Genomic DNA, 18,435 nt, shown 5'->3' on the forward strand with positions numbered 1-18,435 from the left:
AACCTTTTCGCTCCCGGTAATAATTTTACTCTGCATCTTAGTACTTGCCTGCTACCTAGGTCTATCCGATTGCATTTTTCTTGCTTGATTTACTGATACAACATTCCCAAAGGTCTTTTGGTTACGCATACAGACTCACGAGATGCAACTAAAGCATATTTCTAAAAGCCCAATAATATAGAGTTGCTATGCAAATAAGAGCCACAACCACTGGAACTTCCGCTATGAATGAGTGTTACGAACTAAGGATTCCAGGAGGAGGTCGATCCCTTCTGCGGTAGCATCAAGGACTGTATATGGATGGTCTTGGGTGCTTTGGAGGAGGGTAAAGGCGCCATAAAGAGAACTTCGCTTATATCGGCACGGTTGAGGCGGCGTTAGGGGAGACATAATTAACTGGACGTGGTGGAAAGGGACCAGATAGTGATGGGAGCAGATAAGACACAAAATCGATGCATGTTAAGGATTTGATTGATTGCTATCTGACGTTGCCGGTGGAGGAGAGAGTCTCCATCAAGTCGCTGGGACTAACGTAGCGTATTGTGTGCGTGTAGTATCTTGCATGCCATCTGCCTAATTCTGATGCGTTCATATGTATATCTGGGGGTTTATACAACTTACATTATCATACATAATAATAATTCTCGTAAGTTGTATATATTTTAGGTACGTCCGTATTCTAAACTGCCCCTCCGTTCAAGTCGGCTGCATGAATCGAGAAGCTAATTTCAGTTGTTATGGAAAACGAACTGCTTTCTGATGTAAAATCTCAGTCGTCTTCCATAGTGCCTTAGTTGCAAACATTATACTAAATTCATTTAGTAGCCAGCTTTATGAATACGAGTGTTTATCATGGGCAGGTTTTCGACGTTTCTTTCTATCAAAACCCGTTTCCCGGCACTTCATTTTTCATGTATTTCTCTTCGAAAACCTTCATAGTAACAGCCTCGTATTCAGCTCCTTAACACACTTCTTCTTCTGTCATTTCTGCGAAGAGATATTCCAGTGGATCAGCTCTCAGCTTCTGTCACCTCACGATCTTTCTAATACTGTCATAATTCATTCATTCTGACTGCATAACTTGTACTCGTTCAACTGGAGAATAAAGATGACTCGAAAGTCTTACTTCTGCTATAATCACTGTATTTCATTTACTCATTTTTCGTTTTTTTTTTCCTTTATGTTTTACATATTATTACCTACGGGCTGCTCTACGAGCAAGAGCCCGTGCTGGCATAAGGCCAGCTTAATAAAAAAAACAACTACATATTACCGAGGGTGTTTCTGCGAAGAGACTCATTGTTGATTTCTTGCGTTTGTCCCATTTGTGTGTGATTATTTATGTTCAACGGATGATATTTATCGCAGGCATTTAGTAGGTTCTAGGTAAGTACCTCGTTAATCAGTCATCGTCAGAAGTTTGGGTTTCATACGTTTCCTTGAATCTCGCTTCCGTTGGTGAGAATGACCTCATTCATATTTCTCTTGCATTTGGTAGTATTATTCATTTTTCATAACCACCCCATGTTCTTACTAGTCTGACAAAGCCAATTTCTTTCCCCGATTATTTTTTCCGTTTTTTTAAATGAAATACATTTTCCTTTTCCTTCGTAACCTTTTCTTGAAACTCGCTTTCATTCTCTCTGATTCTTATCAAAATATTTATGACAGATCATAAAAGAGTATGCTGCCGTTACATATAACATGGTTGTGCGGTTTTGCCTTTACACGGTAGATGTAATATATATTCTTGTAACTATCTAGGTTCTCCTCAGTTGTCATCTTTCCTTACATATCTGGACACGCCAAATGAAACTCTCATCGTATTGCTAATCTCTTAAGTGTAGTCTTAGTAAAACGAAGGCGGTTCTCTAGCCTCTCTCTTCTCCTCAGAAGTGCTTCGAAGCTCATTGAGATCAGTGTACACTCTCAATCTTTCATCCATTCCTCATCGGAACTTGATCTGCCAAAAAGTTTGTTTGCGTTTTCTGGAAAGTTGAATATAAGAGAAAGAAAGGGAGCAATGGTCACACCTCTATGAGGAACTTGTGGTTAGACCGAACCAAAAGTTTATTGTGCACCTTTCCAAGGCTTATATCTCGCAGCATTGCTTCCATCCCGACGGTCAGAGGTTGGCTGAAATACCTCTTGCTCTACTGAATGAATGCTTGTTTCTTGTTTCTTCCTCACTCACTGTGCTGAAAAGCAGTTGGGCTAATTGAAGCCCGTTTCAGTCACTGCCCGAAAGCTTCCCTCCCTCATTTTGCCTGGTTTTCGTCTGTTATAAATAAAATCTTTTCTGTTTAATGAGTTGTTTGTTTGTTTGTATGGTGTTTTTACGTTGCATAGAACCAGTGGTTATTCAGCAACGGGACCAACGGCTTAGCGTGACTTCCGAACCACGTCAAGAGTGAACTTCTATCACCAGAAATACACATCTCTCACACCTCAATGGAATGCCCGAGAATCGAACTCGCGACCACCGAGGTGGTAGGCCAAGACCATACCGATCACGCCACTGAGGCGCCTTGTTTAATGAGTTGCTTCTTACTTATGTTGATAGTAAAATACTCCACTTTCACTATGAGATGACTGTTTCTTTCTCACAGCTGAAGTTTCACTCAAGAATAACTACTGAATTTTTCCATCTTTCGAAATGACGGGGAGTTGCTTCTTGGTCAAAGCTGGCCAGTTGCATCACAGAAAATTTCTCAGCCATTGTACTGTCAGAGGTGTAGAAGGCCTTTATTAAATGAACGCTAACAACCTAAGACATCAATAAATGCAGGTGGTGGTCTGGCTGCGTTGACGGTATCTCTAATACCTAGTTGTGGAAATGGTGAACACGACAGTCTGTTGTTTTCAATTACCCTCTCCCAGTTCATTCCTCTTGATCTCTGGATGTCCTCATTCCAACGGGTTTCCCGTATTCTACATTCTGAATTATTTTGAATTTGAGATATACCCAATGTCTAATCCGTTCCTTCGTTTGTTATACTTGAGACATATTTTCTATTAATTTGTCGGCTACATTAGTGGTAGAACGATGGGCTCTCCTTATCAATGTCATATACATGCTATATATATATATATATATATATATATATATATATATATATATATATATATATATAATATATATATATATATATATATATATATATATATATATATATATATGCATGGAGCTACAAATGTCCTTTGATATCTAATTCACTCTACCTCGGAATTAATATATTTTCATATATGCTTGACTGAAGGGGAATTTTATTAGGCGATAATAGAATTGTCGGCGCCCAGGTGCGAACCTAGGGTAAAAACTTCACTGACGTTCCTGGATTTGTATGGTGTCCTAGGTTCGCGCCTGGGCGCCGACAATTCTATTATCGCCTGATAAAATTCCTCTTCGGTTAAGCATATATGAAAATATATTAATTCCGAGGGTAGAGTGAAATTAGATATTAAAGGACATTTGTATCTCAATGTATGTATATATATGAATCACGGTAATGTGATATGACTTATATATATATATATATATATATATATATATATATATATATATATATATATATATATATAAAGGCAAAAGCCACGAAGGAAATTGGAATGAAGGAGTACTGTGAGGCCTTTTGACTCAATGTCCTTTACTTCGTAACTCCTTAATAACAAAACTGAGTCGAAAGGTCTCGCAGTGCTCCTTCGGGGCTTTTGCTTTTATTTATATATTCATCACATTCCAAATTTTCATGATTCAGTTATACACATACTCACACACCACCACACACAGACATACGTACATATACACACACATATATATTATATTGTAGGAAGCCCACTAAAATTTAAAAGTTAAAAAATTTCAAAATATTTATTTAAGCTTTCGGAGAGTACACTCTCTCCCTCTTTCTACAACATATTAGAACACGGATACAGTATTAACTTTGCTATATTATATAATATATATATATATAATATATATATAATATACCCTATATATATTATAATTATTATTAATTTAATAAGACACGTGCAGAAATCGATAGCAATTCGCCTCAGTAATGTTAGTGCCACGATTCGAACCTTGCACAAGGACAGAACAATATGCTAACGTTAAGTATTTGCCCATAGTGCATGGGGATAACAATCTGTTCCAGTAAGTATCATAAGGATAATGATGACAATTTGGTGCCTTACCAATTAAGGGAAAAATTTACAAATTATATATAGTTATATATATATATATTATATATATATATATATATCTATATATATATGTGTGTGTGTGTGTGTGTGTGTGTGTGTGTGTGTGTGTATGTATATGTACTATATATAAGCATACACATAAATATAAAATTTAATATATATGTATATGTAAACACACACATGATTTTATATATACAAATATATATGTAAAAAAATTGTTAAAACAGGATACGTCTTAAGTACAAAAGGACTATGCAGTTGACTGATTCCCACCCTTATTAAGTGGTGAATGAAAGAAGTTACATTTGCGAAATATATAGTGGGAGATATATGCCCTTAGGTGATGCCTGGGGTCACAGCTAAGCCGACGTTGGTTCTGTCAAATGTCTCAATCCGCTTCATTGTTGCTTTAGGAATATATTGTCGGTCATAATCTCAGGATCCATTGGAAAGGTTCATCCTATTATTTTGTTGTTTTATCAGTAAAGATTCTACCATCTGACATTTGTATCGACAGCTGCTCTTGTATAAAATTTGGGACGAGTTCCAATCCATGTTATGGTTCGTGTTATTTATATGATGGAAAATCGCCGAAATAATTTTTCTGTATCTAACCGAGCACTTATGTTGAGTTAATCTTTCTGAGAGAGATTTTCATCTGAATACATTAGTTTGACTTATTACAATCCCTACAGGAAATTTTGTAGACTCCTACGTCTTTAGAAACTGGTTTCTGCTGAACGTTAATTAAGGATTTCTCCAATGTATTAGGATAAGTCAAGACGAAAGGGTTAGGTTGGCCTAATGTTTATGCGATCTCTCGTAAATTATCCACGTGAGGGATTATGATTGTTTAAAAATTTTTCCTTTTCTTTGTTCTCTGTGGGTTTATAAAAAATGCTCTTTGCTTTATGTTGCTTTATTATGTGCTTGGGGTATTTTGACAGGATATGTTTATTTCTGATTGTTTCACATTCTTTGTTAAGAAAATCTGGAGAGCAAATACTCAGGGCTATAAGAAATAAGTGATTCACTATGCCGACTTTAACTGAAATATGATGATAGCTGTAAAAATGTATATATGAAAGTGAGAATGTAGCTTTCCTGAAGACAGTGAATTTGTAGTTGTTATTTGTTCTGACATCTGAAAAAGGTATTGGTTGTTATTTTTCCATTCTACTTCAAATTTTAAGCTCGGGAGCAAAGAATTTAATTTTTGTAGAAAGACATAAGGGTGGGAGTAGTCAACTGAAATATAGTCCTTGGCTTTAAACCAGTGTTTTAATTGGCCTTTCATACTTGATATACATACATACATACATACATACATACATATATTATATATATATATATGTGTGTGTGTATTATATATATATATATATATATATATATTTATATATATATTATAGCTATATATATACGTATATATATTATATATATATATATATATATATATATATATATATATATCTATATATAAGCTTACCAACCCGGCACTGCCTGAATGACAACTGACTTCTCTCTCTCTCTCTCTCTCTCTCTCTCTCTCTCTCTCTCTCTCTCTCTCTCTCTCTCTCCTGTTAAGATAGTTGTTTTAATTACATTGCCCGACATTTTTGAATTTTATATTTCACCCTTTCTCGCCCCTATGCATCCTGGAGCTGAACTGGGACTTAAAAGGCAACGACTGTGTTACTATTCATCTCAGAGACCTCAAAAACTGTGGATTAGACTAATATCTGTTGTTTTCAATTATTTTTTACATTTCGCCACCTCTCACAACCAACCCCTTTGGTGACATTGATGTCTTACCCCCACAGTATTCATTTCCAGATATATGTATACCAAGTCATATGTATACCAAAATGAGGCATGATAAGGTTTTATTTAGTTAATAAGTCAACAGTCAGGACCAGCTCCAATTCAGGGTGGAAACCTTCCCCCACCTTTCCCCCCCCCCCCCCCCCCCCCACACACACACCAACACCCTTTGGGCTCTTTGGTGGTAGTGATGCCTTACCCCCACAGTATTCTATTCCAAATCCATACCAAGTTTGGTGTTAATTGCTGGAATGCACACACGCATATATATATATATATATATATATATATATATATTATATATATATATATATATATATATATATATTATATTCATAAATTCACGAGGCAAACACGTGAAGCATTTCTATGGGTTTAATGTCCAAAAACCAATAAAATACCAACTTACTTATATTAGTTATTATTTATTGGTAATGCCCAAGTATCGTATCAATAATTATTTATTCAGAGCTTTTGTCAAAAAGGAACCATTCACATTCTGTTACCTGAAACTTTTATCAGAGGAAACAGTACGATTGAGCACATGAATATTTTAGCTTTTTGTTGATTTTATCAAAGTTTCATATTTAATCAACCTCTCTCTCTCTCTCTCTCTCTCTCTCTCTCTCTCTCTCTCTCTCTCTCTCTGTTGGGATCTTGATTAATTTGCAATGTCATATCACTCATATAATATACAATGAATGCGTGCATACATGCATTTTCGTACACCATGAAAGAAGTGTGACTTCAACGGTTACAACCATTCACACAACTGGTGCATATATATCTCATTTTCACACCATGTTCCTTCAATAAAACAACGCCGCTCTTTCCTACAAAGAACACCTTCTTACCCAACATTATTAAACAGAGGTTTTCTGTTTCGATACGCAACCTTCTTTACAATCATTTGCCTGACTTTTGACTACTTCTTTACCATCCTTTCTCTGACTTTTGACAACTTCTCTCCCATCATTTCCTTGGCTTTTGACTACTTTACCATTATTTCCCTGACTCTTGACTACGTCTTTACCATCATTTCCCTGAATTTTGACTACTCCTTTACCATCATTTCTCAGACTTTTGATTACTTCTTTACCATCATTTCTCAGACTTTTGACTACTCCTTTACCACCATTTCCCTGACTTTTGACTACTCTCTCTTTGCATTTTGTTGAGGATGTAAAACTACCTTTATTTCAAAATGGCTTTCTTAGTCATAAAAAAAAAGTCCATCGCTCGAGAAACATGCTATAGGAAGCGTTTTTACACACGGAAAACCTACGCGTAAAATCTACAACTTTCATATCCTTAAAAAATCATTATTCATAACTCCATGACCTTACTTTTTTTTTTTTACTATATTTTAACATAAGCTAACTCTGTGTACATTAGTATGCCTAGGTAACAATTAAAAAAATATTAGTCATCGAAATAAGTGTGATTTTTTCCCGCCAATCTTCCGTATGTGCACAAAAATATGTTATGTGATGTTTTCATGATGTAAAATCACACATATTGTTTATGATTTTGAATGTTTTCATTGAAAAATTGTAAAATCACACATATTGTTTAAACATGTTGTTACCTTATGTTGTTTCACAATGTTGTATAGTAATAATAAAAAAAGCCTCCAAAAAAGCAGTCTTACAATGCATTTTTTTTTTCAAATATTTTAAAAATATTAGTAACCATGTTGGTTATGAACATAACATTAAAATACATTTTAAAAAGTATGTTAATAATGATCCTAACAAACCTGTGAATAATGATTAATGATGAAGATAATATATAGCTAATTAACATAAAAATGTCTAAATTCCAGAAATTTCCAAAAACTTAATATTGTCCCTTAGTATAGTTGCTAAACATCATAAACATGTAATATACTCATAAGAATTCTAACAAGCTTGTGAATAAGGATTAGTGATTAAAATAATGGTGATTACTGCATCAAAATAACCCGTAAGGAGTGAAAAAATGGATGAAAAAAAAAATAGTTTTACTCACCAAGATCTGAGCTCTCGTCTTGTTTATCACTTGAATAATTACATGCATTAACACAAAGACAGCCTGGGGTCATCAAACAATTGGTAAGTGGAAGCCGACGGTGTTGAAAAGCCTTCGACACAATTTGCATTTGTAGTACGCCAAGCTGACATAAGAAAGACTAGATCCGCGAATAGTCAGAATCTGGCAATTTTCATGGCATTGGGAGCCACAGATATTTTTTCCACTCGGCGCCTTATCCTTCTTATTCAAGGTTCCAGACCACTCACAGGTGCTAGAAGCATATTATCTTTGTACAGGGTGAAAACCGATATGGTAATGGCGACATGGAACATTGTTATGATATCTTAACTTCACCACAGCAACATTAGACTAGTTGACTTTCATTCAATACGTGTATTTTTTCGAATAGAGCCTCGATGCTGAGGTGAGGCTCCAAATATTGTCGGTTCTGGTATGTTTAGGGGTGTAGTGGCTGGAGCAAGCCGACAGCAGGGTTGCCAATCTACTTTTACCAATAGTACAAAGTCCGGCTACTGAAAAGTACCAGATCAACACAAATTGTACCAAAACTTACGAAATTCAAATTACTTGATTTACTTAGAACTGCATCTCTCTCTTCCCGGGTTTCTTCCGTAGTGTGACCACTTCTTATATTTCATCCACTAGTTGCTGGGCCCGACAGAGATTGCGTATTCAGGGCCACATTCTAAACATCCGTAGTTATTTTCCTATGTTGTTGTTCATCCCTCTGAAAACGTTTTCATAGCAACCTATGCTCTCAAAGTGTTACAACATGAACGGAGATGAAGACAGCCTTGCAGACTGAAGTCTCCTTGCCCTCCATTTTTTCTTGCTGAAAATATTTATTTGGAAGTAGCCTATGCCGTCTGCAAGTTACAGATCCGATTGACCAATATGCCTTGACGATCACATTAATCGCCTCATCCCCCACTTTGGAAAAACGCTCCTCATGCAGGCGCAAAGGGGACCGACCTTCGCATAACAGATTTCTTTCTTCTAGTTTTCTCAGCAAAGTTATTAGCAACATTAACAGACGTGTTTGTTTCAACAAGCTGAGAACCATTGCTGGGTGTGGCAATGCCTTTGGGGCTGATAGCGGCACAAAGGAGGGTCATTGCATTCTGTACCACACATCATCTGAGGCGTCACTGTCACTACCTAGTATATTCATAATTAAAATGAATGTTTTTGTTTATTTAAACTAGGCCTAATAGCCTTCCTTTGATCTTTACCCGCCTAGGCTATTTATAACTCACAGATCTCCTCTGTACACTAACCGATTAGCCACTATACCTAACACTACCTCGCTAAAATTTAAAAAAAATAAAAACAACATTATCATCAGGATTATTACCAGAAAAAACTCACAATCATCATTATCACCATCAACTGAACACGAAACATCATTTAATTAAACTTGCTTTAACTTTGGGTCCTTGCTTCAACTTTCCCACAGATTCTACCTTTTTTGTTTTTTTCACAATTTCCGATGACGGCCCGGCTAAATCGTACAATTTCATAGAAGTACACTTATGGTGACATTATTATCGCTCAATGATTAATAACATCACCGATAATGTCGAAAAAGCGCTTTATTTTCGGAATCCCACCAACACATGTTACCACTCACACAACATAACGAAAGCACTGATTCTTCTTCATTGTTCGACCGCCACTTGGAGAGTAACAGGTCCTTGGCAGCAATGCTTACAACGGCGCTCTAGATACGGTATGCCTAGATTGGATGGTTCGCCGTACGACTAATAAAATTATTTTCGGTTAAAGAAATTCTTCATAATTTTTCTCTAATAACATGGTGCATATTCACTCGTATTGGGCGAAAAACTCCTTGTATTTCTTTGTTCACGTTTTTGGTGTTATGTAGTACAACCCTCCACCGGGATGATTCCCTCTCTTGCGGGCCCTTGTACGTTTTCGAAATAAGTTGCTTCTTATATTCTATAATTATGTTTTAGTGTTTTCTCGTCATTATCGTAGCTCCTGCAGAATAGGAGAGTCTATAGATATTTTTTTCTCTCTCTTTTTAATTTGCCTTCTTGTATGATCTTCATTTCAGGCGGTATTTTGTTGTATAGGTGGCTCATATATCATCATTCCTTATTGTACATTTTTATCGCATAATTAAGAAAGGGCTTTCTGTTTTGACCTGAATTTCGTTGGCAGTGGCGCATATCATGTTTCTCGAATAATAGAATGATAGACCTTTAGCTTTCATCTCGCTCTTCAGCTGTTTACAAAAAATGTAGTCTTTTTTACGTTCGGTATTTACCGTCCCAGGGTATGGGCCTATCTCCACAATATAGTTCCAAATTTACTTCCATGATTATACTTCTTCGATTCTTGTACAATACAAATGAAGTAATGCCAGCGGAAAAGAAGGCAAGATTAACAGGAGAATTGCCACGCAGGAGAGAAGCCACACCCGTTTACTGTTACCTATGGACAAAGTAAAGATTTGCATTACTTTTACCAGTGCTGTAAATGAAAAGTTACCGATATGACACATGAAAATAATTTTGGATACATAGATACAGAATATCCCTACATTTAAATATTAATGTAAAATGTGCTGCTGTTAATTGGCTGGTACAGATTACGATGAAATATATATAATTTGAAAGATGGTTTATCGAAGTCTTGTACGTGAACGAAAATGATCAAACACCTACTGCTTTATTTTCGGTGACCATTTTTTACAGCAAAGTATAAGTTTTCTTTTATTCTGGCTCACTTTAAGTCATCATTTTCACCTAGCACTTTTATTAAAACACTTTTTTGAGCTTACAGTAGCAAATAGAATATTTCTGCTTCCAAAAAGGCACAAGAAGCAACTTCTCTGTAATTGGAAAGGCAGTGTTTCTCTGATTTTATGTTAACGAAAAAACTTTTAGTATCTTTGATTTTGTGTTTTAAACGTATATTCGTGTTTTAGTTCTTACAGTGTTTCTATGATTTTATATTAACGAAATTTTTCTTAGTATCTTTGATTCTATGTTTTAAACGTATATTCGTGTTTTAGTTTTTACAGTGTTTCTATTTTATTTTATGTTGAAAAAAAAATTAGTATCTTTGATTCTATGTTTTAAACGTATATTCGTGTTTTAGTTCTTGCAGTGTTTCTATGATTTTATGGTAACGAAAACATTTTTAGTATCTTTGATTCTATGTTTTAAACGTATATTGGTGTTTTAGTTCTTGCAAAACACAAATTTCTGCTGCCAGCTATCTTTAACTCTAACTTTAAGCCTAAGACGGATAATCCATCCATCCATTTATGGAGTCGGCATTTTGGTTTAGCATGTAGCTTAACGCGTTTAGCTGACCAGGAAGATCCATGTTCTGTTTAGACCAGCCGTTCTTAACCTGGGGGTCGCGGCGTTTGAGGTTTCTCAGTGGGTTACAAAGTGTTCGGTAAAATATGATTTATTTCCATATATGGAATGTTCTGGCATTTGTAGAGACTATGTCGTTGGACGAGTGGTTTACGTGCTCGCCTACGGATTTGGTAGTCCTGAGTTTGATTCCCCGCTCTGCCAACAAGGAATCAGATGAATGTGTTTCTGGTGACTAGAAATTAATTAATCGATTTAATGTGATTCGTATCCTACAATAAGCTGCAGGTTCCGTTGCTAAGTAACCGGTAGGTTCCTAGCCTCGTAAAAATATCTAATCCTTTGGGCCAGCCTAGGAGAGCTGTTAATCTGCTCATTGGTATGGTTAAACTAAGATATACTTAATTTGTAGAGGCTATGCGGAATTTTTTAAGGTATTTGTTCGTGGCATTTTCAATAAACCAAGGTCTTCCCATCATTGTGTTTAATCTGACCTTTTTCAGGTTTGCCATTTAAGAATCTATTACAGGGGTTACAGTAGTAGTTTCCTGAAGTCACGGGGGTCAGAGGGTGAAAAAGATTAATAACCACTGTATTTAGACCATACGATGTGTGGCTGCTTAGCACAACAGGTCTTTTCCTTTATACGTGAATTATCAGCCATTCTGGCTGTGATATTACAACGAATGCGTGCAATGCGAAGAGGGTCGGTCGTGCCGCCATAAAAAATCATGTCTTGATTTGTTAGACTCATTTTTCAATACTTGTTTATTTTCTAAATTAACTGTTTTCCTGTTTGTCTTAGTGTTCCTCCTCCCTTTGCAGTCTCTTTACTTCCATACAAATCAGCATATGCCATAAAATGAGGAGAGGTCTCTTATCCAAACGGAGCAATGACCGGAACTATATCTGCAAAAGGGGAACAGAGGAACCGTAGTATGTCAACTATACTCTGTTTTTTTCCATCTGTCCATCCGCCTGTGGTGGTCGCGCATGGTAACACTGCGTCCCGGGCTTTCAATGGTTACACTATGTGCAAGTTTTAGGTAAATAAAAGGATATCTGGGTGTACATTTGCAACTGAAAAGTGTTTTAATAATTTACTGTATGCGAATTACACCGTTAATATTCGAAATAGGATATTATTTAAAGCCTGGGACGCAGTGTTACCATGCGCAAACACCACAGGCGGATGGACAGATGGAAAAAAACAGAGTATAGTTGACATACTACGGTTCCTCTGTTCCCCTTTTGCAGATATAGTTCCGGTCATTGCTCCGTTTGGATAAGAGACCTTTCCTCATAAGCCACTGAAAAAAAAAGAAGGGATTTCGCCCATAGTATTTGCTTTCTGGAGTCAGGATTCCCGGAACCGATCGATTTCATGACTTCCTTGCCTTGTACTTGGGAACTTTTGAATCTATTCTTTACTTGTATTCCTGAATCTCGTAACTTTCTTTGCTTTCAAGAACTATGGCTTCTTACGTGGTTTAACTCAGCTCTTTGCTCCCTTGTCCTATTTTCTATCTTTGATCGGTGTTTATATAAACTATGTAAGAGAATACGTTAGGTATAAACAAGGCCAATACAGTACAGGCAACGCCATCTTGAATTAACTTTGTCAATTCAAGATGGCGTTGGTACAGGTCAGTCGGAGAGAAACGGCCGAGACAAATTTCGTGGGCCACATCTCCAGAAAGACCCTAAGTTGTGGTTGTCGGCCACGGGTCACTTAAAAGGGTCAGGTGGGAATGTTGTGTCGGCGTGGGGTGAATTGTGGCCCACTCTGGAAGGTGAGTCACCGATAATCTCTTCTCCGTCTGACCTCTACTGTATTGGCCATGTGTATACGTATGCTCAACTAAATACTAGGTAAAATACTCGTGAGGAAGGGAAAGGGGAAAAATAAGCAACATTGGCCTATGCTCTGATGCTCTGATGCGTTTCAAAAAATGCCTCTGGTACTAAAAAAAATCTGGCTGCATTAATTATCGTGTGAATGTTGAATATGCATCAAGAGATATGTTGATGATTCTTGATATTTATAAACAAAATACAAATATTATGCAGCTTTTTTAAACGTGCCTTAATAGCGTGAATTTTTTTTTTATCATAAGCGTTATTGGTAACTTAACCGCTTTCTTAAGGACTTGAACTGCCAACAAATGAAACACCTGATTATAGTCAGCAACTTAAATTGATTGTTGCTATTATCCTAATTATGATGATTATCATTTCACCGGAAGAGGACAAAGAGACGAAGAATGTCCATCCTTTCGTAATGTGAAAGACTCTCTCCAAATCGGGATGAAAACGTCGCGAATGAAGGAATGGACAAACAAGGAAAACATTTAGCGGTACTTCCTTTCGATCAAAACCCTCTCAGGCAATAAAGATCCGTAACGAAGTGCAAATACTGAAAGTCGTTTCTATTGATAAATTGCTGCGTTGGTGTCATATTCTCCAACGCCCGAAATTGTTTTTAACTGAAGCGTAGGGTTTATTATCTCTCTCTCTCTCTCTCTCTCTCTCTCTCTCTCTCTCTCTCTCTCTTGAAAAAGTTTTGATCTTGGTTGATGAGATAAATTCTCTTGTTTTCATGTTTTGCCACGCGTTTTGTTAGCAAAATTATCATAAATTCTAAAAAGATTCATATAACGTACTCATAGTTCATGACCTTTGGCAAGGTTATTATTATTATTATTATTATTATTATTATTATTATTATTATTATTATTATTATTATTATATTATTATTATATCAAGAATAAGCTGCCTCTCTTGGTAAGGGGGTGGCTCAAGCGAAAATCAAGGCAGTTGTTTCTGGTACATTCAACCTTTCACCACTCATCAGCAGCGTTTCACTTCTATCAGGACGCACTTTCTCGCTTCTAGAACATCGAAGGAACCTAAGTCCTATGATCTCATCCGTCCCACCTATCCAGCCGTCTCTAAGTTGTCCTCTCGGCCTTAATCCATAAACTTCGAAATTACACTCTTTTCATCACTCTTTCCATCACTCTCCCGCACTCCAATCCCTCCACATGATAGGACCATTAAAAAAACTCCCGCTCGCATGTCCTCCTGCACTATAGCTGCTTTACTCATCCTTCGTATTTCCGGATCTCTTGCACTTTCGGTCGTTCTTACTAGTAAGTTAGTTATTTTATTGACAAGATATACAACTATTTGTACAAATTTGTCCAAAAAGAGATATAATACAAAATATGCAAAGTATGCAGTAATCTCTTGTTCTTGCAAGTATATGGCCTACAAAGAAGAATACAACATCAAGTAAAAATGACATAAGCTTGTAAGATTATGAAAAACGAAAAAGAAGTTTTCCATAGAGAAAAACGTAGTTACAGATTTCACATTAACGCGTTTAACATAATTTTGAAATGCACTGGTTTGATGGTCAAAATGAGATTCAGGGATGGACCTTATTGTGCAAAGATTTCCTAGCTGAGGAAAAGCATGAAGTAAATGGATTATTAAAAGAATCATCGTAAAGACAACAGAGGTGACCAAAATAATTTGAGGGGCATAACATGATTAAATATACTAGGGAAGGTAAGTGGTCGGATTTTAATTCAGAAAAAAGCAATTGTGGGTTCACATAAGGAGGAGGGTGTGTGTGTGTGTGGATCAAGAGTTTATTATGACATATTTTGTGAGAGGAGGCCAGAGAGTAAAGTAATAATGTTTAGTGTAGCATTTATGAATCCTGTATTCTTTAACTTGGAGACGGATCTGTCTTTCTGATAATCCGAAGTTGAACCTGTTCGCATTGTGCAGCTTTCAACCTGAGTGCTGTACAGATTCCTGTCAATGAACCGACATTCTAGGCTCCCACTGATCTGAGGGTTTTCCATCAAATCAGACTAGGGGCGGTGGGGTCCCTCAAGGTAAACTAACGTGCGCGGGAAACGCCACATGAGGACGGACAAAACCACTAGTCTGTCAGTCTGTCATCGAAGCACATTGAGTTAACTCGTTTTGCACTCTCCAGAAATAATTCAGTTTTGTTGCCGTAGCCAGCAATTCCCTTTCTAACAATAAGTGCTTCAGCAGAAAATCAAAATGTTTATCACATATTTCCCATTTATTGCAACAGACCCTAAAACAGCCTAGACACCAGCCAGTCTTTGTTTCAGACTTTATTCCTGAAGGTCAGGAATACAACTATTTGGAAAAAGCCTCAGGTCGGTCCAAATTTATCAGTTCAGACTGTGGGTTAGACTAACGACTATTTCGGAACCAGCCATACCAGAATCAAAAGGGCTCGGTTGAGATGAAAACTCGACCAAGCCTTGTAATGCCTACCACTGTAAAAGCAGACTAAGCTAAGCATGAAGTTTGATCACGGCCAATGGTTTTTTAGCCATATCAAACCCTCTGAAGTATTAAAAGCGCAGCGTTGGTTCACATTTCCTGTTAGTTCTAGCTATTTATAGGAGAGTGATAAAATTATCGGGAAAGTGATTAGTATTACTTCTAATATTCAGACTTGGTTAACTTAGATATCAGGAAGTTAACAATTATGTTATTCAAAGAAAACTCATAATCACATGAGTCAATGAAAGGATATTTCAATCAAGTTGAAAGCCATGAAACATTTGAACCACTAAAAATCAGTGTCTGTAATGATAAGTAACATGTGTCACACGACGATAGAAACGTCAGTGCTGAACCAATTTCCCCGCAAGGTCACCTGGTGAAGTTTGTTTACTTATATTCACCAAGATCCTTTCGCCTGCTCCTAAGATATCGTGCTAAAACAGACATACACACACATATACACACATACGCAAACACGGATGAAAACATCTTTCAAACTTCATTGGTAGAAGTAATGTTTCTGTTCTTGCAGCTCAGTGTTGCCGAAAAGCACACAGACATATTGTGTTGTTGAAGAGCTTGGGAAAAGATATAGGATTTCTGAGTGGGTGTCGAATGAATTAAAGATTAGATTCTTGAGTTCACAATCTTGCCAGAGCATGAATGGCTTTGCATGGGGGCAAGAATATTGGAATTAGGATCATCCCGTTCTCAAGGGCAACGTCCGAAGTGGTATGTGTATGAAGGAGAAAGAGACAGAATCTTTTATTAGAGTGGAAGTGGGTCTTGATTAGCTGTAAGAATAGGGTAGTTAAAGGAGGCAGAAGGGTTTTGATTAAACTCCCCGAGAGGACACTTAAGAGAGAGAGAGAGAGAGAGAGAGAGAGAGAGAGAGAGAGGATGGGGGAAGAGAAAGCGTATAATTTTTCCTGTCTGTTAACTTTCGAGATATAACTGCTTCTCTTCTTCAAAGTACGCAGGATCGTTTGATTAAAAATTCAGGTGTATGTTACACGCTATTACATAACAATGTTTTGTATAAAATGATAATATAACTTCTACCAAGCGTACCCTAACTTTTTTTTTTTATCATTTTTCCGATGGTCGGTGCGCCGTGAACCATTCATTTTGTGTTGACAACCTATGTTGTTGTTAATAAAGCGCAAGAAAACTGTGCCTCGTTGCTTTGGAAGTAGTAGGTGAGGTGTGTGAAAAGCCGGCCCAGCCCTTAGTGAACAACAGCCTCTGGCAAATTATGAGTTACTGTGGATACGGTAGCTTTGTACAGCCACGCTATTCCCAAGGCCTGGGAAACAATTTGTTTATGTTCATTTGTTTAGTTATTATTTTTCTTACATCTTTCATTATACATAGATTTATATTATTTCATGAACTACATATAAGCAGCCATGCCATGGCAAAGCAAGACCCTTATTTATTCCATTTTGTGTGTGATCTTTCAGGGAGTGACGTTGGTCGCGCAAGACCTCGGGGGACCCACGGGCTTGGGCGCCGTTGCGCGCGACCCTTGGCGCTACCGCCGGCTGGCACTGCTGAACACATGGCTGCCTCAGGGCGACATCCTCTCATCCACTTCCAACATCCTCCAGCATATTCCATACCTGTCTTGGAGGACAGTAACGAGCGTTTTAGGGCGCCACGTACCCGTTAAGACTGTGTTTACCGTGGCATCGGATGCCCCGAAATCTGCCGTCCACAAAGGGTACGAAGCCCCGTTCCCGTCAGCTCTGTACAAAGCAGGACCGGCCAAGTGGCCCCTGATCATTCCATTGTCAACAGACGATCCGGTGGCGGTAGAAAATCAGCGCGTGGCTGCCGCCTTGAAGGAGTGGGAGGGTCCCGTTTTGATAGCCTATAGCGACAGGGAGGTCTTCACGGTGCCCGGACGGAAGCTCTTCGAAAACCTCTTCCCCTACGCCTGCACCTCCACCATCAGCGAGGCCGGGCACTTCCTCCAAGAGGATCAGGGGCCAGCTGTGGCCAGTCTCATCTTGACATTCATGAAGGATGGATGTCACTGAGAGACTTCGTTGCCTGCAGTATTGCTCTACCTCTTTCATGTACAAAGCAAAGCCCAACAGACTAAGTGACTAAATTTAAGATTTTTGTCTTTAGGATATTGTAAATAAGTAGTCATTATTATGGAGGTTGAAATGTTTGATGAAGCGCCAATTTGTATAGAATAAACAGATGAAATAGCTAGAACTAATTCTTTTATAAGACACTCGATTACTCCTCCCTCCGATGAACTTAGGTTAACTAACATACATTCTTAAAAATTTGGATCTTTTCCTATCTTCTACTCTTTTTAGGTAAGTTTCCCCTTTTTTGAGGGAATGAAACTTTTGACTATTTATTATTTTGTTTATATAGATCAATGACTTGACTAGTTTTAACTTTCGGACTAAAAATTCCTCCTTGCTTGCAAAAGCGAAGTTTCATTGACATTTTTAAAACACGTACGTATTTTGCTAAGTTCGTCTCGGTGTCTTTTGCTCTGACACTTCGTTCAGTTTTTCACTGAAAATATTTTGCCCTCATTTATTTCTCATTACCCGACTCTGTCACGTCATAATTTGAATAGCTTCACTAAAAATTCAATTCTGCAACTTTCGTAACTTTGTTAGTTTATCACAAGAACAACTTATCAGTATTGTCT

General features: G+C 37.3%; 1 protein-coding gene across 1 annotated transcript in view; it reads left to right on the forward strand.

Annotated features, from left to right (window-relative positions):
• The window catches only part of LOC135210361 (haloalkane dehalogenase-like), a 64,377-nt gene extending 46,404 nt beyond the window's left edge, over positions 1-17,973 (forward strand). The window contains exon 4 of the mRNA XM_064243258.1: positions 17,219-17,973. Coding sequence (XP_064099328.1) covers positions 17,219-17,797 — 579 coding nt within the window. The 3' untranslated portion in view covers positions 17,798-17,973. The remainder of the gene's footprint in view (positions 1-17,218) is intronic.
• The last annotated feature ends 462 nt before the right edge of the window (positions 17,974-18,435 follow it).

This window comes from Macrobrachium nipponense, chromosome 39 (assembly GCF_015104395.2).
Source record: "Macrobrachium nipponense isolate FS-2020 chromosome 39, ASM1510439v2, whole genome shotgun sequence".
Lineage (NCBI taxonomy): Eukaryota > Metazoa > Arthropoda > Malacostraca > Decapoda > Palaemonidae > Macrobrachium > Macrobrachium nipponense.